Consider the following 25,459-nt stretch of genomic DNA (forward strand, 5'->3'; position numbering starts at 1 on the left):
GCTTTACTAAGTCTTGGCCACGACTTACTCATCTCATTCCCACACCTTACTAAGTTGTGGCCACACATTATTCATGTGTGGGAATGAGATGATTAAGCTGTAGCCATGACTTATTAAGGCGTGGGAATGAGATCACGGCTTAATAAGTCGTGGCCACTAATTAGGATCTCGTTCCCGTGCTTTACTAAGTCGTGGCCACGACTTAATCATCTCATTCCCACGTCTTAGTAAGTCTTGGTCACACATTATTAATGCATGGGTATGAGATGATTAAGCTGTAGCCATGACTTAGTAAGGCGTGGGAACGAGATCACAGCTTACTAAGTCCTGGCCACTCATTAGGATCTCGTTCCCGTGCTTTAGTAAGTCGTGCCCACGACTTAATCATCTCATTCCCACTTCTTAGTAAGTCTTGGCCACACATTATTAATGCATGGGAATGAGATGATTAAGCTGTAGCCATGACTTATTAAGGCGTGGGAACGAGATCACGGCTTACTAAGTCGTGGCCACTCATTAAGATCTCGTTCCCGTGCTTTACTAAGTCGTGGCCACGACTTAATCATCTCATTCCCACGCATTAATAATAAGCATTATTTTTATTCATACAGGATGTCCCCAGCGGGGCTCCGTAGCGCGGAGTCTTATTAAGGCAGAAACGACTTTAATGTTTCTGCAGCTGAAAAACAACCAGCAGAAATCGTCATCCGCGTGCGCCGGAAAAGGGGCGGGCTCGGTTGTCCGTCGAGCTGAGCTGAGCTGAGCTGGCTGTTCGGGGGGCTCCGTTGCTTTTCCCTCGGTTTTCCTTTACGGACTTCAGTTTTCCATGCTTCTCAGACTAGCGCACTACTGCTCCGGTCAACGTTAATTCTACACGCTACCCGGCCGAGCGTTAATAGTCTAGAGTCGTGTTTTAAGAGAAAAACCCGCTCGTTTGTTCGACGACATGGACTCCGCCAGTCAAGGTAAACAGAGCTTCGCTGCGGGCTTCTGGTTCCTCCTCCGGGCTGTAGGGAGAGGACGTTTGGCCTAAATGAGTGTTTTTGTGGGTGCACACGCGGTGTCCGGTGCTGAAGGAGAGAGCAGGGCAGGGTGGGCTATCAAGTTACCCCTGAGATAGGCTGGCGGGCCAGTACACAAAAGGGCTCTCACAACACAGACGCCTGGTTATAACTTCGTTTAAGTTCACTGATCTGAACTGTTTACCACCAGCTTGAAAACTCGGTGTAGTGCGTCACACTCTGAGTTCATTTACACATGCAACGCTGTTACGTCAAATCCTGAGGAATATGAGCCAATATTTTTGGATTATACGTGCAATGCAGTTATTAAGGAATCAAGCCTAGTTGGAAGCGAATAGTAAACTTGGTGCTGAAAGTTCAGGTTATAAAAGCACAGGTTGTCATACTGTCAGAAACCAGCCTTAGTTAGATTGTGGTACTGAAACGTTGCTTTAAATTGATCAGTAGTGTCTGTAAAGGGACTTATCTGTGGCTTATCTGTCTCATTTTGCTGAGGGTGTGGCAGTTTCGATCTGCGAAGGTCAGCTCTCTGTTGACCCTATGGCCAGTCAGTGTTATAGATCGCTGTCTTGCGCATGATCAGCCGTCATGACTGAACATGCTCAGACTAAGCATGTTGTACATCTGCTTGTGATGTGAAGTGTTTGTAACTTCCAATAAAAAAACATCCAGAGGTGCAGACAGAAACCCAAAGCTTGGGGCTTATAGGGGTGTTTATAGGGGTAAAGGATGCTGCTCAGCTTGACTATGTAAGGAATAGCCGGAGGCATTTAGAAAGCTTTCAACCTGTCATTAAAGCACTCGCTGCTGTCTCCAAATGGGCCCACTCAGGGCTGTAGTACTAATACATTCTCCTCTTACACGTGGCTGTGTGAGAGCAGAAGAGAGCCATTGTGTGCAGAACTAAATAACATTTGTGGGCGAGTTTAGGAGGGAAAGCAAAAGTGAACGGCTTTAACAGAAACCTGGTCTAATTCTTTATATGTAGGTGTTTCTGTATGCTTTCACTTTTAAGGTTAGGACAAGGGGTATAAATAGTCTTGGAAGACATTGTCATAGCGAAAACCCTGTATATATGGTTTTGTCATTTGATTTGAAAAAGGCAGTTGGTCTTTACATGAAGTTGGAATTGTATGATGAGATTTAAGGTTTTGGTCCTGCAGCGATGCATATATTATAAAAATATGTCACTGGAAACAAAACCTAGTATCTCCAGAGTGATAACTGTGCAGGAGAAGGAAAAAACATGTTTTAGTTTGTATGTGAGTCAATGGAGCCAGACCCCCCCTCCCACCCCAGTACTTCAGGGCCATTTCTCTTGGTCCATTCACCATGAAATTGACAGTCGATGTAAAGGGCAACAGGTATTTTCAAATTATGTCAAAAACTGAAAAATATTAAAAATGGAGGTACGAGGATTTAATAGCCTGTAGAACTAAAAACAGACCACTAAATTCGTTAGAAATAGTTGTTGAATGTGGGTTTCAAGCAAAGTAATGACCATAAGCATTTTGTGTCTTGTTTTCCTTCTCTCTCTCTGTCTCTCTCTCTGTCTCTCTCTCTGTCTCTCTCTCTGTCTCTCTCTCTGTCTCTCTCTGTCTCTCTCTCTGTGTCTCTCTCTGTGTCTCTCTCTGTGTCTCTCTCTGTGTCTCTCTCTGTGTCTCTCTCTCTGTCTCTCTCTCTGTCTCTCTCTGTGTCTCTCTCTGTGTCTCTCTCTCTGTCTCTCTCTCTGTCTCTCTCTCTGTCTCTCTCTCTGTCTCTCTCTCTGTCTCTCTCTCTCTCTGTCTCTCTCTCTCGTACACAGACATCAATCTGAACTCTCCAAATAAAGGCCTGGGCTCTGACTCTCTATCAGAGGTGCCACCAGAGAGGGGTGCATCTGGTGTTACCCCTGTAACACTCCCCCCGGGGCTCACAGAGGAGGAGGCTGAGGAACTGAGGCTTGAACTGACCAAGGTAAACAGTGCGACAACAGCTGCAATGACTACACAATCCCATCCACTCTGCACTAAGTTGCAGAGGTCTTCACTACTCCTAAATTAGGTCTTCACTACTCCTGTCATGGAGAGCCGGTGTCCAGTTTGTTGATTTCCCTGCTCTAACACACCTGATTCAACAATCTGATAATCGCCAGGTTTAGTGGGCGTGTTTGAATAGAAACTACCAAAATGTGCTGGACACAGTTTCCACCCCTGATCTAGACAGCATGAATAAATGTTTGTTGTGGTTGACATTGTCATCGTCACAGAAGATTTGAGCTGCAGCGCGTCTGAGTGGAACTTTGTTTGTAATGTGTTGTTTTTGCTTGATTTCGTCTTAAGGTGGAGGAAGAGATCCAGACCTTGCGGCAGGTGCTGTTGGCCAAAGAGCGCCATTCGTCAGAACTGAAGCGCAAACTGGGCCTCAGTCCTCTGAGCGAACTCAAACAGAACATCACCAAAGGCTGGCAGGACGTCCAGACCTCAAATGCGTGAGTAGACTTCCTCGCAAATCATCTTCTGGCTCACACTCTTGCCTAACCAGTTAAAAGGCGAATGTGAAGTCTCGCTGATTGAGCTCTCAGTACTGGGGGTGTAAAAATACGTCGATCTGAAGACGACGATTTTAGATGCTAGAATCAATTGTAATCGATTATAGTAATATTCATGTAAGTATGTTATTCATTTTTGGCAAAAATAAAAATACATTTTGGCTTTTTAAACAAAAAATGTTAGATGGTTTGTTATTATTGTGTATATTCCACTCCTGTCACAGTGGTTACAAATCAAATTCTGATTCAATTTGACATTTAATGCAGGTGGAATCTTTACCTAAGCAGTTATTGAGTCAAATCTTTGTCAGGTCAGATATTTACACCCCTGCTCTGTACTGATGCCTTTTATGAGGGCCTCATAGCAGCTGTCCTTTCAGCTCTTACAAGCTAATCCCCCTGAATCTCGCAGCACAGCACTCTCCTCTGGCTAACTCACAGTCTACCTCTTGCTTCATGATGCTGGAAATCGCCTCTCTCAGACATTCAGGATTTACATATTAAAGCACTAGAGAGACTGGCATATGTCCTAGCAGCTAAATTGCTTTGAGTTCCATTGTTTTAGCAGTTGAATAGGCAGCGGCACTATATGAAAGAGTCCTGTGGGTGTGTTTTGGTCTGAGTCAGGAATGACTCACAGCCGTTATTGTACTTTAGGCTGATCTACCTTTCCGCTTCCTGACAATCACTTTTTCACACAAAACCAACAAGGCTAGGACTGGAAGCAAGGTTAGCATCTATTCCTCAAAGCAAGATTCCTGAGTTCATTAGCTAATATAAAGAGGCGTCTGGAAACAATGCCGCGCTGGGCCTTTGCCAGCATAATTGAGTCTTTCTCAGTGAGACATATTGCACTGTATTTATTTAAAAAAAAGAGTGGTCTCGAGGAAACGGCTGTTGTACTAGTTCATGTATTATTGCATTATGATTATTGTCTAATGTAATTATTGTAATGTAATAGTGCTCCAATGAACAGCTAATTTAACAGTCAGTGTATAGAAATTCACGTTCATTATTCGTATATCAGGTATAAGTCACGTATGCTGTGTTCATTAAGCACCCATGAGAAAGATTCCACAGTCTGAGACAACGCGCTGCAGCAAACAGTCATTATTCAAATGGAAGATGGTATGGGAAAGACAAATATCCACAGGGGCAGCCTATATTTGACCAGAGACTACAGAGACTTGCAAAATACAGAACTGTGCAGAAGTCTTAGGAAGCCATGATAAAACTATTGATCTCTGCAGTATTGCTGTTTTCACCAATAAAACACAATATATCATTAGAACCAGTACAAATAAAGTCAATGATATTGGAATCATATTAATATGATCTTAAAACGTTTTTTTTTGTAAATATGAAGTATTGACTGATATTTGTTGATGGATTTATTGTATTATAGAAGAGCAGAATGTTTAGGTGGTGCTGGGCTGAAATGTTGGCAATTTATTCATTTCATTGCATTTGTTACATTCTATAAAGGGCTCCATGTCTTTGTTCTTCTGATCCAGGCAGATCTAGTCCCAACCTATGTCATTTATAAATGTATTAGCATCAGTCGGCCTGTCCAATGGTGAAATTTTAGCTGCTAGTTAATTGCCATATAAATATATTGTTCCTCGCTGACAGCCCTTAGTAGCGTCTGACTGCCGACAGAAACAGATCAAGCTCAAATAAACAAACGTTGCGTAAATAAATTGTTTTTTTTTTCCCAACAAGTAACATTTTATTCCCAGATAAACGGCTGCACATATCATTTTCTTAGAAGACCTTTGCAGAGTACTGTATGTGTTTGGAAGGGTGCTCGTAAAATATGTGTTGAAGCCCAGTAGCTGTCCCAGTGGATCTGCAGACAGTTCCAGTATTTGCTCTCCGCACTCTGCTTTAAGCTGTACCGTGTTCTCCCAGTCTTTCAGACAGTGCGTAACCCCATGTGTGTTTGTAGCTATGTGAGAACCGTAGAGAAGATGGGCCAGTGGAATGAGAAGATTACTGGATGTGAGCTGTGAGTCTGTGGATGGTTTGTTATATTTGATGCTTGTTTGCTCACCTTCCTCTCACCACCATGTAATACTGGTTCTCCTGTGGCTAACAGCCTGCATGCAGTGTAGTGAAACGTCTGCTTAACCAGGTTTGACGGTGTATGTCCATTAAAGGAAAGTGAGTTCAAGTATATAATAAATAATTTGCCCAATTTCACCCGTAGCCCAGTCAGTCAGCCAAGACATGTCTGGTATTTGAAGTTTTCTTCTTTAACTTTGCAATGATGAATGATGTAAGTAACAAATAATGGAAACTTAGAGCCCATATCCATTTATTTTTCTCTTGAGGTTCACACATTATTTGTGAGGTTTTATGTATCAAAAAGTCACAAATCCTTTTTTTCATGATCACAAAGCCTAAAGTTCCATAGCTGAGGCTGCAGCCGAGGTAGCGCGGGTCGTCGGTAAGACTGTCCTATGAAGGCTCCTTCTTAGTAGCCTATCGGTCAAATGAAACGGCCATAGTGACTTAAAACTTGTGAGGAAACTGGTGAGAGAAAAATGGAGCCTGTCACATTGAAGGAGATGTTCTTATGTAGTGCAATGAACTGCATGTATCCAAATGCTTCTAAATAAAATTCTAAATAAAAGACTAATTCAATGACCTGATCAACTTAATTTTTAAAACGAGCCGCTTCATTTTCTGCCGTTTTCATGATGCTGTTTTTTTTTTATTTCCACGTTGTTTCTTCACAGAGTAACTGAAGGCCTGAATACATCTGACACATTCTTGAAATCACTCCAAGCCTAGGCTGCATTTCTAGGCTGTATATGAAGGGTCCTTGGCTTTGGAACGGCCTGCTATGACGTAGCGGCTGAGAAATGCTGCCTAGGCTTTGGAACGCATCTCTTGTATTACGTCATTCAAAAAGCAGTCTGTGCTGAAACACACCTTACAGCTTCGGTGTCGCTTCAGTCTTTTCAGTGAATAGACCGAGCAACACTGCTGTGGGCAGAATTTGTGGGAATTGGTTTTTGTGACACTTTATGGAGGAGTGAATGGTACATTTGAAAACTTACAAAATGTTTACATACTGCAATATTAATAAAAAATGTTACTAGAAAACAGTGTGGAAAAATCAGCTTTTCATTAAATGGGCCCTTTAAAAAATTATGATAATAATAGAATTTATAATTTACAGTGTGCTGACTTGGGCAAACTCCTCTTACCTGTTAGCAACAACCTTGTAGCTGCAGTGCAAAACTAAAGTAGTAAACGAGACACCAGATGTGTCTAAGCCTGAAATAATCATGAAATTTTAGCTGGTGATTATTTTGCCATATAAATAGTTGTGATGGACAATTGTCTTTTTTAAAGGTCATCAAAGGGTATTAAAGCACAGACTGACCAGATTGGCTGATTAGCTCCCAACTGACAGCAGGAACAGCTCAAATAAATAAACTTTAATTACCTCTGCCTATTAAAGATGTTCTAGCACCTTTTGTTGTTTTTATAGGCCCATGACTTTCTTAATAAATGCACTCTCTGCTTTCCTGTTTACATGAATTGCCTCAACTGACAAATATGCACCCAATTAAATCTTGCGACATAAACATATGATTGTGAAATCTAACACTGGTGGAAAATAATTGTGGTCAGCTGAAATAATCGCGACCAGACGATCATATAATTTGTGACAGAACTACAGGCTGACTGACAACTTTTGGGGTAAGAGGAAAATGATGTAACTGGGTCATTCTACAGAAACGTCTGGTTTTGTGTTCCTAGCATTTACGGATATATTACACTTGAAAAACATGTTAGGGCTACAATTTATTTTAAAATAAAACGAGTTATTTTAACAATTACACTTTCTTGAGCATCGATTTAGCAATATTGCTTTTTAAATCAATAATACAGAATTCCAAGCTCTGCAGAAGAGCTCGTCCTCACAGTCATGAAAAGGGTGAGGCCATATTTTGAGGTAAGAACATGTGTTTGGTTTTTTTTCTGCAATTTTAACTGCAATATTCTATACATGACTATGAAGTATTTGAATATACAAAGAACATAATGACACATAAATATTATAAAATATGAAAGTTGTGGTCCCCAGGAGTCGTGTCACTGGTGTTACTGCGCAACAAAAACTCTTATTTTGAAATGAAATCACACTGGTGGCATCACTCGACTTCCTTTTACCTGTTTCCTGAGGATGATGAAGAAAAGCACACGGTGAATCTAGTGTGTCTTTCAGTTGTCAGGCATTTTCTCATTTAGCTCCTGATTTCATATTAAACTTTTAGTTGACGTCACTGGAGTGACCTGCTTTGTTCTTAGGTAATTGTGAAAAAATAGAATACAAATGGATTAAATGACATGTTTTAGTGGATGTTCCATGATTGACAGCTTGTGGCTTGATGGTCGGTACCATTGTCACTGGTGTTACCTTTCTTATGCGTAACACCATTGATGATCAGTAACACCAGTGACTCTGATGGATAGATAAAAAGTTGATGTTTCTGTAAAAGGCCTCCATATTCTCTATATTTTTTCTGCCAGACTGTCACTTTAACTGGTCATTGAAACTTCTGTACCAAGCAGTGTTATTCAGGCATTGTGGCTTATATATGTGCAATGCACTGAGCGTTACTTCATGCCCTGTGGGGGTTCTCAGTCATGTGGTTTTCTGTAGCCCAGCTATTGCGTTCTTTTTTCCAGCCTTTATTAACATGCTTGTTGTGGTGTTGCCTCAGCAGGCTTTGCTAATTCTATGCTTTTACACTTAGTGGCAGTGACCACCTATTACAAACCCCTCCGCAGTTGCGTGAAACAAAGCCCCCTGTGTGTTGTTCTTCGTCTCTTCTGTAGTAGTGGGAGTCTGCAACACTGACTCACTGCCTGCCTCAGATATTTTTTACTCCTCTTCTTCATTCCTTCATTGTAGCAGACGAGCTCCTTAGTTCCTTCTGAGTAGGCAGGGTATTTCAATCGGTTTTAATGTGTTTATTCTGTCCTTACACTGAAATGCTTCGGTGGACAGATCACTGGAATATCAGTAATGAAGAAATGGGTTGCCCTTTGTCTTCAGAGCAGCATCAGTGCAACCTGAGCTGCTCTTGCAGATTTCAGCTGTTTTCTAGTTGAACGTTGGTCCGTTCCTTGGAGAAGACTCATTGCAGCACTCTAACCCCTTTTCAGGATAGTTCTAGTTCGTTTTTGTTTTGTGAGTATTAAAGATGACCGTTAGTCCATCGTAAGTGTGACCTTTGTGAAGTCAGTAAGCCATATTCAGGTTCAGATTGGGTCAGGGGGATTTTAAATTGAATTCTGAAGGCAGGTTGTAGGCTGTTTACAGTATGTGGGCAGTGCTTTTATTTTTTTTCCCATCCTATTTCAGTATCCGCCCACCCCTAGTAGGAACTATTCACTGTTCCTCCTTCTCCTGAGGCAGTGTTTCCTTTTTTGAAATGTGTTCATAATTTTGTATGTAAACATTTCTCTCTTCACACATTTATATTTCATGGGGGCAACTTGTGCACCCAGTTTGTTTGAAACATAAAAATGAAAACATTAATAGCATAAATATTCTAGCATTGCTATTAAATGAAATTAATATAAGAAATATTCTAGCATTACTATTAAATGCAATTAATATAAGAAATATTCTAGCATTGCTATTAAATTCAATTAATATAAGAAATATTCTAGCATTGCTATTAAATGCAATTAATATAAGAAATATTCTAGCATTACTATTAAATGCAATTAATATAAGAAATATTCTAGCATTACTATTAAATGCAATTAATATAAGAAATATTCTAGCATTGCTATTAAATTCAATTAATATAAGAAATATTCTAGCATTGCTATTAAATGCAATTAATATAAGAAATATTCTAGCATTACTATTAAATGCAATTAATATAAGAAATATTCTAGCATTACTATTAAATTCAATTAATATAAGAAATATTCTAGCATTGCTATTAAATGCAATTAATATAAGAAATATTCTAGTATTACTATTAAATGCAATTAATATAAGAAATATTCTAGCATTACTATTAAATGCCATTAATATAAGAAATATAGTAGTATTACTATTAAATGTCAGCAGAAATCAGATTTGAGCAATGAGGCTTGTAATTTAAGTGCTACTTTTTTAATGTGAACGTAACCTAAATCTGCCTTCATTAGAATTAATGAAGATATGCAGCAATTTACCCAAAGTTTCAAATGCAGTAAATTGATTTAAGATGCAGGCAGCACAGCAGCTGTAAAGCAGCAGTAAATACACCATGTATCAATCTGACGTAGTGGTCAAATCTGATCATTTGACCCATTCCAGTATATTTTCTTTTAAGTAAATATCTGCTCCTACTATTATGATGTTGATGTCATTGAGCTTCCCTAGATACAACTTGATCATCCCCAGTCCTTACCAACCTGACTTAGCTGGGATAGCTACCAAGCAGAGGGGGTTTTGGCCAACACTCACTTTTTTTCCCCTCAAAACATGTGAATCCAGTCAGTTCCAACATCATAGAATACCTTAAGTGCTGGAAGGAGTGCACAGTTCTGTCCAGATGGACTGCTGACCCTGGGTGGAAGAGGCTTTGCTGTAAATTAAACTTAAAATAGACCCCAGTTACCTGAGCCATTTAGAAGGCCTATACGGCTTCTTTTTAACTACTTTAGACTATGGCCACTTTTCCTGTTGGTGTTTCTGGTATTTTGTCTACTTTTTGAGCTGGTAAACTATGTAGACTGTGTAATTTGGAGTAGTCTTGTGTATACATTTGCACCAAATAATGGTAGACAAATAAAATGCTTAAAAAGCAGTACATGTAGTTTATTTTCCTCTCTAAATGAAAAATGTGCAGTGGCTGAAGTGGCTTGACAAGCTGTAAGATCAAGAGTATGTGAGAGATCTCCCACTTCCCTCTCAACACTCAGTCAGTCAGGATTGGACAGCCTAAAATGGGAGTTAAGTTGCCTTGGCAGTAGTACTGCCTAGTGTGACTAGCTGGTGTTGTTATAGAATAATGTTTAATGGTAGAATTACTTTCATGTGGTGTTATTTCAGTGCACAAGAGTGGTAGGTAAGCGTGTATGTAGGGTTATTCTCATTTTGACTACTAAACAACTCCATAACTGAGGGGATCCAGTGACACTAAGCCAGGATATAACATACATAGGATAAAACCAATCGGTTTTGGTCCATCAGTACTCGGACTGAAAACTCAAATCATGGCATTATCACGTCGTGCAAACAAAGCTAAACTGGACCAGACCTGTACAGGCTTTTATGTACAGGCAGTAAGCTTGACAAGAAGTCAGTGCAGGTATCATTCTATTCATCAGTGAGAGCTGGAGACCCGTTGTACTGCAAACTGGAATGCTGATGTGGAGTTGTAATAATTAATAATTAAAATTATAAATTATAAATGAGTTTTGAATATTATAAAAGCCAGTATTCAACATATTGCTCCGCTGTTGGAGCGCATGCACGTCCCTTTGCCTTCTCTCTCCAAACATTGTCTTGTTCCATCACAGGACACTTAAATCCAGGTACAAAAGGTTCCTGTTTGAGCAGCTTTCCGCACAGTTTCAAACACTGTTCGCATTTCCAGCCCCTTTTCTTCTATAACTTTTATTTTTATTATTTATTTGATTATTTAGCTTAATTGTATATTATTATATTTATCTTAATTTAATTTATAATTTAGTCTTTAATCATGTTTAAATGTTTTTAATGTTGTTTTTTTAACAACACTGCACTTTCTGACTCTGTATGTTGTCATTTGTAAAGCACTTTGAATGACAGCAGTGTATGAATGGTGCTATATAAAGTTATAATAACTTGCCTTGCCTTATTTCCCCTCTCAAACGATCATTTCTGCACTGGTATTTGCTTTGCGACTGAGCTCCTGCCTTGGAATTTTGCTTCTAATTGTGGAAAATTGTCTGAAGAGGAAATTAGGGTTAAAATCAGGCTAATTTGGTGTTCTGCAAGCTTGGCTTAGGACTGCTCCTGAGTGTAAAAAAGGGGGTGTGAATTTAGGAGCTGTGGAATTGCACTGCAGTTATGTTGTTTACCGTGTGGTCAGCAGTTACGGAAAGCCCTAAGGTCTTATCCAGAAAATGCTGAGCTTTATTGGTGTTTTGGTGCAGCTTATCCTGTGATGTGTAGCTGTGCTTAAGCTTTCTATACAGCCTCCAAACAGCCTCAGAAGCGTCAAGGTACAGCCTATAGATCAGCACTAACCTAACGCTTTAGTGTGGCCTATTAGCTCTTTCATACGTTCACACCAGCCCATCACATTTCACTTCTCCAGTTCATCTGCTATTGTGTTCTGTTTCATTTACTCAACTGTAAATGCATCATTTACACTGACGCATTTTAACTGCATGTCTGAAGTGTTGGTTTCTTAGTGATTCTGATGTGGGACTAAAGTTGCATTGGGTTTGTTCTCAGTTTTAGAGGTGGTTGTGTTTAATTGCTCATTCCTGTAAATGATGGTGTGTTCTGTGATGTTCTAATCATGCATGTACTACTGTCCCAGATTCATTTGTGCTTGCGAGAGTAAGACTATGAACTTGTTCACCCTGTTTGTTTGTAGATATCTTTCAGCCTCCGCCACTCTGGATGACATTGCCCACTCTGAAGTGTGAGTTTTTGGTTTCTCTTTCTGCTCTTTTGGTTTTAAGTTTTATGTTTTTCATGTCTCTTTTTCCACCACATACCGCTTTGCTGCGTTCTCTCATGCTGTAGCAGTGAAGTAGTAGAATTGCTGTGTCATGGTTGCTTGCTGTGTTTGGGCCTTTTTTCCAGATGGCTGAGTCAGCTATGTTGCTCAGAGTTAGAGCAGCAGTTGTTTGTGGATGTTTTAAAGGTGGGGCAGTTACAAACGAGTCTGCTAATAATGTCACTTTCTCTCATTTTAACGTGAGCTAGTTGATGCCTCAGCTGATGGTGTCATGTATCTTATCTGAGTCTTTATATCTCCCCCTGGTGGACATGCTTCTTTATCAAGAGCCATATTGTATCACCCAATAAGACTGGAATCCTCACAATATTTATCACTTTATCCTTTCTTTTCTCTGTCTTCATCTGTCGTCCTGTCCTCTCACAGGTACAAGAAGACTCAGGAAACACTGTCTCAGGCAGGACAGAAGACCTCTGCTGCCTTCTCCACCATGGGCTCTGCTATCACTAGGAAACTGGGAGACATGAGGTAACCTGTCGGCTCACGTGTGCACAATTGTCCCAATAAATGTAGTAGATCAGCTAAAATATGTTTGGTTCAACACTGGAACTGCAGGTCCGATGTAACTAACACGTAATAAAAGCATATCGCTGCTGTCGGAACAAAACCTTGTATCTCCATTTTTGTTGGATTTCAGTTTTTAACATAATTTTTAAAAAATATCTCTTGCCCTTTCCATTGTGTGTAAAATTCATAGTGAATGAACTGATAGAAATGGCCCGAAATTACTTAGAAATTAGTCTGGTTCCATTGACTTACATTAAAAGTAAAGTGTTTTTTTTCCTTCTCTCGACAGCAGTGATGTGCTCCACCCAAATCATCACAAACGGTGTCATATTGTGAATTAATGTCAAATATACTTGCTTATGTGGCTGCTGACACTGTATGACATACTGCTTCTTTAAAAAATTGGACGACAGTCTGTAGCATAACAAAAAATAGTAGTAGGAATCATATTTTCAGAGTAATCAATCAGAATCTGCTAATAAGTGTATTTTACACTAGTCCACAAGGTTGAAGCCAATGTGTGATGATTCTGCAATTTCCCCCTGGGATCAATAAAGGAATCTGAATTTAGGCATTCTGTTTACACAATGCTAATTGTAGCAATAAGCTTCCATTATTTGGTAGCTACGTTGGCCTCGCAGCTCCAGTCCAAAACAACTTGTTAAACTGTATACATGTCTTGGCTGATGGACTACACTTGAGGTTTGGGGAAAACCGTCTATATTTGATTCATGACCAGACATTCACTCTCACACTGGTCTTCATTTATGCTCATACAATTGGGGAGGAACAAGTACTTAGACCAGGGGCGCAACTCCAGTCCTGGAGGGCCAGGTCCAGCACAGTTTTTGCAGTTCTCCTACTCAAACAGATAAGTTAATCATGGCATGTAACAGATGAGCTGAATCAGGTGTGTTTGAGCAAGAAAATCACTAAACTATGCTGGACACTGGCCCTCCAGGACCAGAGTTGTGCACCCCTGACTTAGACACTTTTTGTTGTTTAATATTCTTCCAGTGCATTTCTAAACTTTAACTTCACCTACCTAATGTCTTTTGATTTTTCTAGAAGATTTTTAGATAAAGGTATAAAAAAACACCCAATTAATAAGATTAGTACTTTCTACAAAGCCATTATTAGCAACTGTAGCTTTTAGACGTCTACATTAACAAGCAATTGGCTTTTTGCAGTGCAGGGGTTTAGTGTTGGTCTGCTCCTATTGGCTAACTGTCTTCAGTTCCCCAGGGTTACGAGGGTCCCTCTAATGGAGTCACAAAATAACCTCCATAAATTTTTCATGGGATTTCAGTAAGGAGATTGGCCGGGCCATGCAAGCAGCTTCACGTTCATTTTTAGAAACCATTCTAGTTATTTTGGCTGTATGTTTGGGCTCAGTGTCTTGTTGAAACTTCTCCTCAGATGTAGTTTTTTCAGCCAGTGATATGTCTTTGGTGTTGCTCCATTCGTGCTTCTTTTGATGATGTGTAACGCCACGGTACCGTTTGCAGAGAACAAGCCCCATATCATGATGCTCCACACTAACTGTGAAGTACAGAGGTCAGTGTTCTTGGGATCATACGCGAAACTCTTCCTTTTCCGAACACAAAGAACTGAATTATTATCATTTATTTCTGTTTCCACTTCCTCTGATCAGAGTGCCTTGTTCTGAAACCATTCTGATCTGTTTAAATGCTTGTGTTGGTGCACATTTAAGACAGCCCATAAGTTTTCCATGAGGTGTAGGAACAGTTGCTCCGGCTACTTTCAGGACATCCTGCAGCTCTTTGCCAGTGACTGCTGGCTGCTCTCTCACCTTCCTTATCATTAGTCTTGGAGCTTGTTGTGAAATCTTGCTAGGCGCTCCGGTCTGAGGACGTTTAGTTGTGGTTCCATGGATTTTTCACTTGCGTGTTATCAAGCCAGCTTTACTGACAGAGATGTTTATGGTTGCCTAAGGCTTTTTCCATATGAGTGTTGTTTAATAATAATGTCCATGAGAACATAGGAAGCTCTTTCACCTTCATCCTGATTGCTGTGTGTTGCATGAAACTCAGTAGCAACTAATGATAGCAAGATCAATTTTGCAGCATTATTGTAAGGAACTATTATAAGGAAATTTTTGCTTATGCTTATTTACACACACACACACACACACACACACACACACACACACACACACACACACACACACACACACACACACACATATATATATATATATATATATATATATATATATATATATATATATATATATATATATATATATATATATATACACCTTTGCACATATAAGCATAAGCAAAAACAGGCTTAAAAATGTCCTTATAATAGTTCCTTACAGTTTTTTTTGCTTATACTTATATGTGCAAAGGTCAAAAAACATTGTGTGTAAGTTTGCAGTGGATATATGCACTGGAAAAGTATTGAATAACAAAAACAAAAATGTCTGAGTTCTTGTTACTCCTCAATGTATCTGTCACATTTAATGTACTTTGACATTACACAGTCACCCAGCACTGCTCATTTGATCTCCTGGTAGAACAGAGAGAGCTCTGTTCTTCCCGTTACAGTGCCTTTAGGTACTGTCACTGTCTGTACCATTATCTGTTTGTTCTGTCTAGCTCATCTGCATCACTGCTGCATGTTCCCATAGTCCATTTGTGTTTGTTCTGTAGCTGCTACGGATCTTTCATTTGCTCCGTCTTCCTTCCTGCGCTGTGCCAAGGTCTCCTGGCTTTGGAATTTCCGTGTTTTGTGCCATACCTGTGCAGCAGCCATATTCGTTTCATCTTACCAACCAAAATACAAAAGTACCTGTTTTATGCAAAAAACTAAACCTAAATAAAAAAAAAGTGTCACTTAAAGATCAACTGTAACATCTTTTGGATGTTTTTAAGCAGATTTTCCCTTGTTTTTCCTAATCGGTTTAAATCTATCTGACGCATGACAAAATATTTATCTTAGGATAAATGCAGGATCCATATAACCACACCTTGTTCAAATTCCTAATTAGTCATTCCCACACCTATAACACATATAGTTATATGCAAAAGTTTGAACACCCCACTCCAATTACATACTTTGTTGATTGAAAATGAGTTAACACATTCTACAGGGAGCAGATTTTCATATAGGGGAATTCCACCAATTTTCCAAAATTTCATAATTAAATGGTAATTAAGTCATTCAGAGTGGTGCAATGTCACATCCTTAATTCTAGAGAAACTTACCAAGTCCAAATTGTTCAGGAGTTGAACACCTCTAAAAGCTCCGTTAGTACATGAAATGGTTACAAATACACTGCCTGACGTTGATTTTAAAATGAGAGGGTTTTGGCTAAAAAAAAAAAAAAAATTTCAACAAACTGATGTGTGCTATTTCTTTTTATTTACAGATTTCAACACTGAGAAAAAGACTACTTTTAAATGTGCCGCAACTTTCACACGGGCTACATTTCATGTTTTATCCAATTTGTAAATATAGCATAAACATTTAAATGTGCAGATGTTTGTTCACTGTAGGGGATGTTGTTGTTTAGAAAATAAACAAAACTTAAGTCGACTGGGGTGCCCAAACTTTTGCACAGATCTGTATCTGTAGATAACGGTGTGACAGCAGACATTATAGTGGTAGATTCTACAGGGTGAGTCAAAAGTCACAGAACAGGTTTTATTTTTTAATGTATTATCGACTTTTATCTCTGGGGTCATCTCAAAGAAGTTGTGTATGCTGAGAAAACACCACCTTCAGCACCGCATCGTGGAGGCTTGTGACGGCATAAAAATAAAATAAAACGGTGTCCTGTGACTTTTGACTCACCCTGTACTCTGATCTCTGAACAGACCAGACCAGACCAGTCTAAGCAGTTCCCATGTGGTGGTATTTCTACAAGACCACCTGTCAGTAAGTCTATCAAAGCCTTGTTGGGGGATTAGCAGTAACTCCAGCTGTCCTCTCCGGCAGTCTCCATTGCATTACTCTACAGCCAAGCTAATGGCTGCATTTATCAGATCAAAAGCGTGTAATCTATTAATACTTTTGTTGCCCAGCAAGTTTTTTTCTTTTTAAGGACCATAATAGAAATGATATTTTAGCTTAGATTTAATATTACAGGCATAACATTATGACCACTGTCCTTGTTTCTACGCTCATTGTCCATTTGATCAGCTCCACTTACTGTATAGCTGCACTTTGTAGTTCTACAGTTACAGACTGTAGTCCATCTGTTTCTCTGATACTTTGTTAGCCCCTCAATGACACTGAGGTGTTTAAAAACTCCAGCAGCTCTGCTGTGTCTGATCCACTTGTACCAGCGCAACACACACTAACACACCACCACCATGTCAGGGTCACTGCAGTGCTGAGAATGATCCACCACCCAAATAGTACTTGCTCTGTGAGGGTCCATGGGGGTCCTGACCACTGAAGAACAGGGCAAAAGGGGGCTAACAAAGTTTTGGTTAGTGATTTAGCTGTATAGTCTGACAGTCTGCCATCTGTTTATTCCATACAACCATCTCTGTTTACTTCCTTTTGTCCTTCATCACCATTTTCCATTTCTAATTAACTCCCTGTAAGGCAAGTCAGTTATACGCTGTGGGACTTGATATATGCTGTTTATTTGTTTATTCATTTTTTCTGCTTGCACTGACCTTGCCTGATGCCTCATGCTCACCCTGATTGTGTTCCCCTTTTTCTTTGAATTGCTGCACCTGATTGGCCCACAGAGCTCTGCCTTTCTCTAACTCCTTTGGGTAAGAATAATTAGTAAAACCAAGCTAAATAGTAGATGATCATGCTGATTTGTAAATGTAAGGGATTCTAGATGATGTGTGGTCTAACAATAGGCTGCCGTAACCCTGAAGATGCAAAAGGCTTAATAGTGCAGCTCTACTTTTAGGATTCAGGTTATAATCCCAGTTGTATTGTATGCTGCCCTAGCCAGAGTCTTCAGTAATTCTCAGTCATTTAGGCCTAATCCCATTTCTTCTTTTTACCCCTACCCCTTGTTTTCCAGTGTCACCCTAACCCCTTAGAACTGAGTTACAAGGGGTAGTGGTTGAAATCTTGCCCAACAAAATGGGACAATAATAATAATCACATCTCTTCATTTACAGCTACTAGTGCTGCTCTGTAGGTGACCCTGCCAGTCTGTAGTGACAGAGGAGGGTAAAGTTCAGCTCCTGATTGCTGGGCTTTAGTTACATTTAGGGCATCATACGCCTTCAAAGAGGGGGTATTTATTTATTATCACCCCCCACTAACTCTTTGGTGATAAAAAGCTTAAGTCAGATGTTCACCAGCTTCTTGTTGCAATTGTCCCATTCCACCTTAAATGGTGCAGCAGGGATGTTCTGGCACTTCAGGCTTCAGAACTGCTGGACTATTTAAGGTGGAACAGGAACACTAGCTACCGAGACATCATGCTATTAGATATTTTTTGTGCTTGTTGGGCAGAAAATGACTGCAATACATTGAAACAGCAGTGGTTATTGTAATACATTGAAACAGCCATGGTTATTGTCATTTTTAACTGAGAAAATTCTTTGTTTGGCGTGAGCCTCTGAAAAACCTTCGTTCGGAGGGCCTAAATTCGCCCTACCCCTCTATCTCAACAAATATCAGCACACCCTACCCCTAGACGTGAACACGCCAAACAGAGGGCTACGGGCAAAATGGTAGGGGCGAGGGGTGAAATGGGATTGGGCCCTAGTCTCGCTCAACCATGTCACTTTCTGGACTATGAGTTCATTTAAGAGTGAATTCTATTTTTATTTGCTTGCTTCTCCAGCTGGTTGCTTCCGGACAATATGAATGTTAAAACTGCACAGAGCAAACTGGTGCTAGATAGACTTAAATCTGTTTTTAATGTTTAACTGGCTATGAAATTAACAGCTTGCCTTTAGATGTTGGTTTGTTTCCTTTGCTCTGCTTGTTGTTTCATATACTCCTGCTTGCTTGTTAACACTGGCACTTCTTCTCTCCTTTTAATGCTTTCGAAGTAGCAACTACTCCATTCGCCATTCGATAAGTATGCCAGCCATGAGGTAAAGTATTTCAGGTCAACTCCAGTACCGAAGCCCCTCTTTGGCCTTGTGTTTGGTCATACTGCCCTAATGAAGTAGAACACGTTACATACCGTAGTGTTTACATTTAATTGTTTTTATCAGTTATTTGCTTACCTAATGACTATTAATCCTATTTATTAGCCTATTAATAACCTATTAAATATTCAGTACACAAGACCTTCATGATGTCTGAGAGTAAAAATGTGTGGAACTTTCTTCTGTGTGCCTGCAGATCAGATGTTGTACTGCTGTAGATCATTTGGCCTACAGAGAATTGTTTATGGCACGTTCAGTTACAGTCTATGCTGCTTCTCTGCCTCCCACAGCATCGGGAATAACATTTAAATGCTTTATTTTGATAGGAACTCCCCAACCTTCAAATCGTTTGAGGATAAAGTCGGGAACATCAAGGTAAGGCTAGACATCATCAGCAAAGTTGCTGTTCCATTTCTGTCGAATAAAGATTTGAGACAATTATTTTCACACATTTCAGTGATCGTAGAGAAATAACCCCACAAGGAATATTTAAACAAGTGCTTTATCCTTTTCGTTTTCTCTCTGCTTTATTTATATATTTCTTTATTTATTTCTGTCTGATTTATAGTCAGCATTGTGCTAGTTCAGTTAAACACTAAGTACAGCACTGGAAAGTACTGGAATTCTGTGAAGCTGCTTTGTGACATTAGTTGTAAGAAGCGCTATACAAATAAATTTGATTTGATTTGATTACAGCATTAAACTGTAAGGCTGGTGCTTTTTTATGATTGTGACAAAGAAATTCATGAACTTGGGCCCAATCCCATTTCTTCTTTTTACCCCTACCGCTTGTTTTGGCAAATGTCACCCCAACATTTTGGACCAGAGTTACAAGGGGTAGTGGTTGAAATCTTGCCCTACGAAATGGGACCCTCAAAAAAAAGAGAAAAAAAAACTTGCTTCATTAACAGCTACTAGCGCTGCTCTGTAGGCCACCCGGCCCAACTTCAGTGACAGCAGAGGAGGATAAAGTTCAGCTCCTCACTGCTGGGTTTTAGTTACATTTAGGGCATCACATGGTTTTAAAGAGGGGGGCAATTATTTATAATCACCCACTGCGAACTCTTTGGTGATACAAAGCTGAAGTCAGATATTCACCAGCTTCTTGTTCAGATTTTCCTGTTCCACCTTAAATGGTGCAGCAGGTACATTCTGGCACTTCTGGTGTCAGAACTGCTAGACTTTTTAAGGTGGAACGGAAGAGTTGGCTAGCTAGCTGTCTACATTAGCATGCTATTAGTGATTTTTTTTACAATACAATGAATAATAAGTAATACATTGAAACGTCATTAGGCAAAGATAAAACAGTGGTTATGGTTCATTTTACCGTCTCGTCGGTTTTTCTTTTTTTTTCTCCTATCACTCCATAGTGTGCCGCTAAAAAAAAAACTTAGTTTGGAGGGCCATGTGGGCTTAACTCTTCGCCCTAACCCTCTATCTCAACTAAAATCAGGACACTCTACCTCTAGACGTGGACGCGCCAAAAGGAGGGCTAAGGGCTGAATGGTAGGGGAGGGGTGTGAAATGGGATTTGGCCTTACTCTAATAACCCATGCTTCATTTTCTGTTGATACAGATTATGCCAGTGCAAAAGAAAAGAAAGCAAAATAAAAAAAATAACTACAGAAATTTGAGTTATTTTATTTAGGCCCTATTATTGAGCAGAGAGAAAGTGACAGTAACTAACTCCTTCTTACAGCCCGAAACATGTAGCTGTGATTCACTGTAGTCAATAAGTGCATTCTGTGATGTCTAGGATCTGGCATTAGTGTAATAAGTGTGTTGGGGCTGAGTAACGATATTTAAAAACTTCAGAGATCATTTTTACACTCTTGGTGCACAACATGGGCTACATCAAAGTATGCAGATGATCACTGATTTATCTCTAGTTTAGGGGTTTGATTATGAAGGGAAAATGCTCTGCTGGGCCTCTAAAGGAATACTTGGAGGAAAACACCTCTTGATTTCCATCTGTTAACTCTGAAGCTCACAGTCAGTCACCACAGGCAGTAACCTAAATGTATTTCCCTGAACTGAACCGAACCGAACCCCCACCAACATATGAAGCCTTTGGGTGGTTTAATGCATTGGACAGTCACTGAACTCAGTAAAACAAGTCTGTTAATGATCATGCAATGCATATATTTTTGTACAGCAGTTAATAATTCTTCAGTCAAAGTCCATTAAATTAAGTTGTGAATGTTGTATTTGTCCTTCTTTGTGCCGGGGCTAGTTTAAAAAAAAAAAAAAAGTTGAGTTAGTAATATGTGCTTTTCACAGGTTTCTGCCTGAACGTGCAGGAACACAAGAAAACTTTGTAAAAAGCGAATGTAACCAGAAATGTTTTTACTGTGTTGCTTTACTGTCCAGATTTTGGATAAAACATCATAAAACCCCCCAGCGCCACTTTGATACATCTTTCTCTCATCTCTGTCTGATTGTGTATTGTTTATAAGGGAATGGCTGTAATTTCAGATTTATGTAATGGGTGTCGCCTTCCTGAGGAGAAAGGACATAGGAGGCAGGGTTGGTTCCCAAATATTCCCAAATATAACAAAAGGGCTGCTTTTCAGCAGCAAACAACAGCACTCAAACAAAAACAGTCATCTGGCTTCCTGTTAGTATCACAGAACTTTCAGCTCGGGAGTTTCTTGTCTGCTGCTCTGCGGTTCTTCTCCTACGGCCCCTTGAACGTCCTCCTTTTAAAGTGTCCATGCTCCTTCCCTAGATCAAACCCAGGTGTTCTTCCCAAGCTGCCTCGTCCTTCCAGCTTCATAGCACAACCACTGGGGTTGAATGTCAGGCGTAGTCCATTGGCTGGGCTCTGAAATAAGACGCGAGGGAGGCGCTGACTGAGCGGCAGCCTGTCGTTGCCCTCAGGGCTATTAGGCGGTGTTAGGTATCTGGGCAACAACCAGTTATTGTCCTCCAGTGCACTAAGCGGACCAGACGTTGACTTTGGTCAGAGTGAGTGCAGCGAAATGCAACAAAGTGATTGGATGTGGTAACGTTATGATAAAGAGGCAGCAGATAAATATGTTTTAAAAAGGCTGGAGTTTTCTTTAAAGCAGTAAAAGCTTACTTTTAATATCTGTCTGCCTGTCTGGTTATCATTGCAGTCTAAGGTGGTTGGAGGGAGAACCAACGGTGATGGCATCCAGTCTCCAACCGACCCGAACCCTGTGCAGGACAAAGCTCCGTTCTGAGCCATGGCACTACCAACTGGACACTCATTTCATCCCTTAATGAAGCCTGACCCTCTACAGCTGCCATCACTTCTCTCGCTCTTTCTCTGTCCACTTCTCTCCCTCTCTACTCCAGCACCTCTTCCACCAACGCTTGCATGAGCTCATCTCACCTCATCACTCACACACACACAGGCACATGAACACCCACACTACAGCTTGCGTGACATTCAAAAGTCATCCAAAAGAGGTTGTACAAAAAGAGAAATGTTAAACCATTTTGTATTATAAAGTATTTTACACTGCTTTGCATAATGTTTTTACATAACTTTTATCTATATATGAATATAAATAAATACAAATAACTATATTTAAACTCTACTGCCAAGCAGCATTCATCAGATGGTTATGGGGTAAAAGAGAGGAGAACCTATGGAGATGGAGGGGAGGGGCTAACATCAGAACTACTCACAAAAGAGGAACGTGCTGCAGTTTTCTATGCTGCTGATTATTAATTTGAGTCCTTTTTTACTCCGAGTACAATGTGAAGCAACGCTTTGCTGTACTGTATTTGGTGAATGTCTAATCCTCTCTGTCTGCCTTACACTTGCACTCTGTTGCTTTTTTTTTTTTTTTTTGCTGGTCAAAGCATGTTGAATTTAAGGTTTTCTCTTTCCCGGTTCGGTCCTCTTCTGCCTTTGCATCTATTTCTTTGGTTTCTTTGGTATGACATCAAAGGGGTTGTTTTGTTTGCGCTTTGTCTAAATTAGAGTCTGCCAGCCTTTGCTTTGTGCCACTGCTTTACCAGCGATCTGAGGCCATTTAAAGACCTTTTGCTGTTGAAACGAAGAGCTGTTTCACCAACTATCACTCACACTAACTTCCACATAAGTGTCACTATGAAATATAGCTCTTGCGTTAGCCTGCACTAACCCCAACATGTAAAACACTGACTAAAGACCAGTGGTGTCAAAACTCCTTTTTGTTATCTACATTGTTACACAAGACTGCTTACTTGTACGGAATGGTAGCACGGTCACTTTTTATTTAAAACCCAGTGAGTTAGATTGAATTTTTGGCCAAATTTAGTTATTTTTTCTCTTTTTTTTTTTTTTTGGACAAATGAAACCTTTTCAGTTTGCCTCCTTCACCTGTATTTCAGCATTACCTCTTTTCTATGTATCAGTAGTAGTTTACAACACATTATCATATACTGAGCTGAAATTCAAGGGATTCTTTATGATAGGTTTGCCAGAAATATGTACGTAATGAGCTGCCAGTAATACACAGGGGAAGTTGGCCATTGGGATCCATCTTACGACATTTATAGGGTCAGTGGCTCTAGCTCTAGTTATCACAGAGACAAAGATGTAGTGAAGCATGTTTTCTGAAGAAAACGATAGAACACCATCGAGCTACATGTGTGTAAATGGGACTGGCTGTTGTAGAGAGCACGAGCACCATATAGCTTTAATTTAGGGTTCGTAGCTTAGGTAGGTGTACAAAATGAAAGGATTTGGTTTTCTTTTGAGACCTTCGTGGAATACTTATCATTTATGTTCATGTCTGTGTTTATGTTTGTATATCAATAAAGCATTCCTTCAAATGACTTTTATTCTGTCATTCTCTTTCATGATTGGTCTTGAAACGTGCTGGGGTTAGCACTGTCTGTGCATGCAACTGCCACTAGAGGGCAGCCTAACGATTAATAAAGAGCCGGTGAGAAAGTGCCACATGAATGCAAGGGCCTAAATCAGGGGTGGGGGAACTGAGGGCAGAGTCCAGCAGTTTGTGCTGACTTGCATACACTAGCACAGCAGACCACAGTAGACCTGGTAGTCCGCTGATGAGTTAAAACAATGCAAATGCAGGAAACTGCATGAATCGGGCCCTCCAGGACCAGAACGGCCTATCCTTGGTTTAAAGTCCTTGAGTTATGTTAAATATTCAAAAGTTTAATATTACATTACATTTCTAATGTTTATGCAAAGGTGATTCAATCAAATGCAGCTCAAAATATCAGACAAACCTAAAAGTACTGTATGTGTATAATGATTATTAGCAGTATTGCTTTTTAAGGCAGGAAGATGCAACATTAACTCCATACAAGGACCACAAGGACTTTAGGTTAAACACATGGTACAGACTAAAGTGAGTGCTGTCCCTTTGTCCTTTTCTTCTCCTTTGCTCATGTCCAAACATTGGCTGCCTTATCACAAACGGATGAACTGTGTGGGCTAAGGCCTGCACGTATCGCCTGGATGTCCTTGTTTTAAAGTTAGACCTGGTTCCCTGAACTGTCCCTTATCAATATACAGCGCCCAAACTATTTTAGTCCCCAAATACAGAAGTAATCCTGGCAAAAGGTGAGAGTGGTTAATCATTTATATACAACAGGTTTCATGAGGTTACAGCCATCTACAGGCCGTTCAGTGTCATTACAGTGCTGTTCATGACTATTTTAGGATGATTCTTCAAAAGTTCTACATAACACCAAAAAGGGTTCTTCTACTGTTATTTCAAGCCTAACAATAGAACCATTTTCAAGAAGAACCATATCAAATTCAATCTGATGAACCATTTCAACATGCTAGATGAAATGGTTCTATATAGGACTCATGGTTCTAAATTGAACTATGTCCTTTACTAAACAACCCTTGCAGACCCATCTTTTTAAGTGTGTAGGGATTACTGGGAGCAGATACATTTACATTTTAAGAGTGACCTTTCCGATCCTAGTCAAAATTACTATTATCTATTATCGTTATTATTATTATTATTAAAGCCTTACTACGCCTGTTGCATCATTCATAATTGATGAATAATAATTTTATGTAAGATGTGTTTCATAGTGCTTTGTTTGTCAATCAGTGTTGCTCTTCACAACACATGGAGAGTGGTAGGTGAGGTATAGCAGCTTGGTAACAAACACAGTATGTGTACATGCTGGTCCAGTGCATAACTCTAACCAGTGATTACTACAGTAGGTTATCACAGAAAAGAAGAAGCAAAAAATCGCCATCATTAGTCTTGGATCGAGAGGTGTTGAATGGAATATCATACAACAGTTTGTTCCGGCCACGCAAGCTGATTGGCTGAGAAGCGTTCTTACTGCGCTATTTCACCATAACATATCGGCTTTTTCACAAACACTATCACGCCGCTGAGATGCCGTTGCTAAGCAACGACTTTGACAGCTGTAGGAGACGCTCAAGCTATTTGAACGTTTTTACTTCTTACAGTCGTGGGCTGGAGGTTAGGGAACCAGTCTCGTGACCGGAAGGTCGCGGGTTCGATCCCCAGAGCCGACAACACATGACTGAGGTGTCCTTGCGCAAGACACCTA

At 40.0% G+C, this 25,459-nt stretch overlaps 1 protein-coding gene across 9 annotated transcripts; it reads left to right on the forward strand.

Moving 5' to 3' along the window:
- The first annotated feature begins 730 nt into the window (after positions 1–730).
- tpd52l2b (tpd52 like 2b) lies at positions 731–23,723 on the forward strand. Of its 9 annotated transcripts, none has more exons than XM_017710914.2 (9): positions 731–965; positions 2,827–2,978; positions 3,344–3,492; positions 12,168–12,215; positions 12,681–12,782; positions 17,552–17,578; positions 18,827–18,871; positions 19,255–19,303; positions 22,048–23,723. In XM_017710914.2, exons 1-9 carry the CDS (start codon positions 947–949, stop codon positions 22,132–22,134), a joined length of 678 nt encoding a protein of 225 aa, XP_017566403.1. In that variant the 5' UTR covers positions 731–946; the 3' UTR covers positions 22,135–23,723. The 9 variants fall into 9 exon arrangements, with proteins under 9 accessions (XP_017566403.1, XP_017566404.1, XP_037397251.1 ...); XM_017710915.2 differs by having other exon boundaries at positions 18,830–18,871; XM_037541354.1 differs by lacking the exon at positions 18,827–18,871.
- The last annotated feature ends 1,736 nt before the right edge of the window (positions 23,724–25,459 follow it).

This window comes from Pygocentrus nattereri, chromosome 9 (genome assembly GCF_015220715.1).
Source record: "Pygocentrus nattereri isolate fPygNat1 chromosome 9, fPygNat1.pri, whole genome shotgun sequence".
Classification (NCBI taxonomy): Eukaryota; Metazoa; Chordata; class Actinopteri; order Characiformes; family Serrasalmidae; genus Pygocentrus; species Pygocentrus nattereri.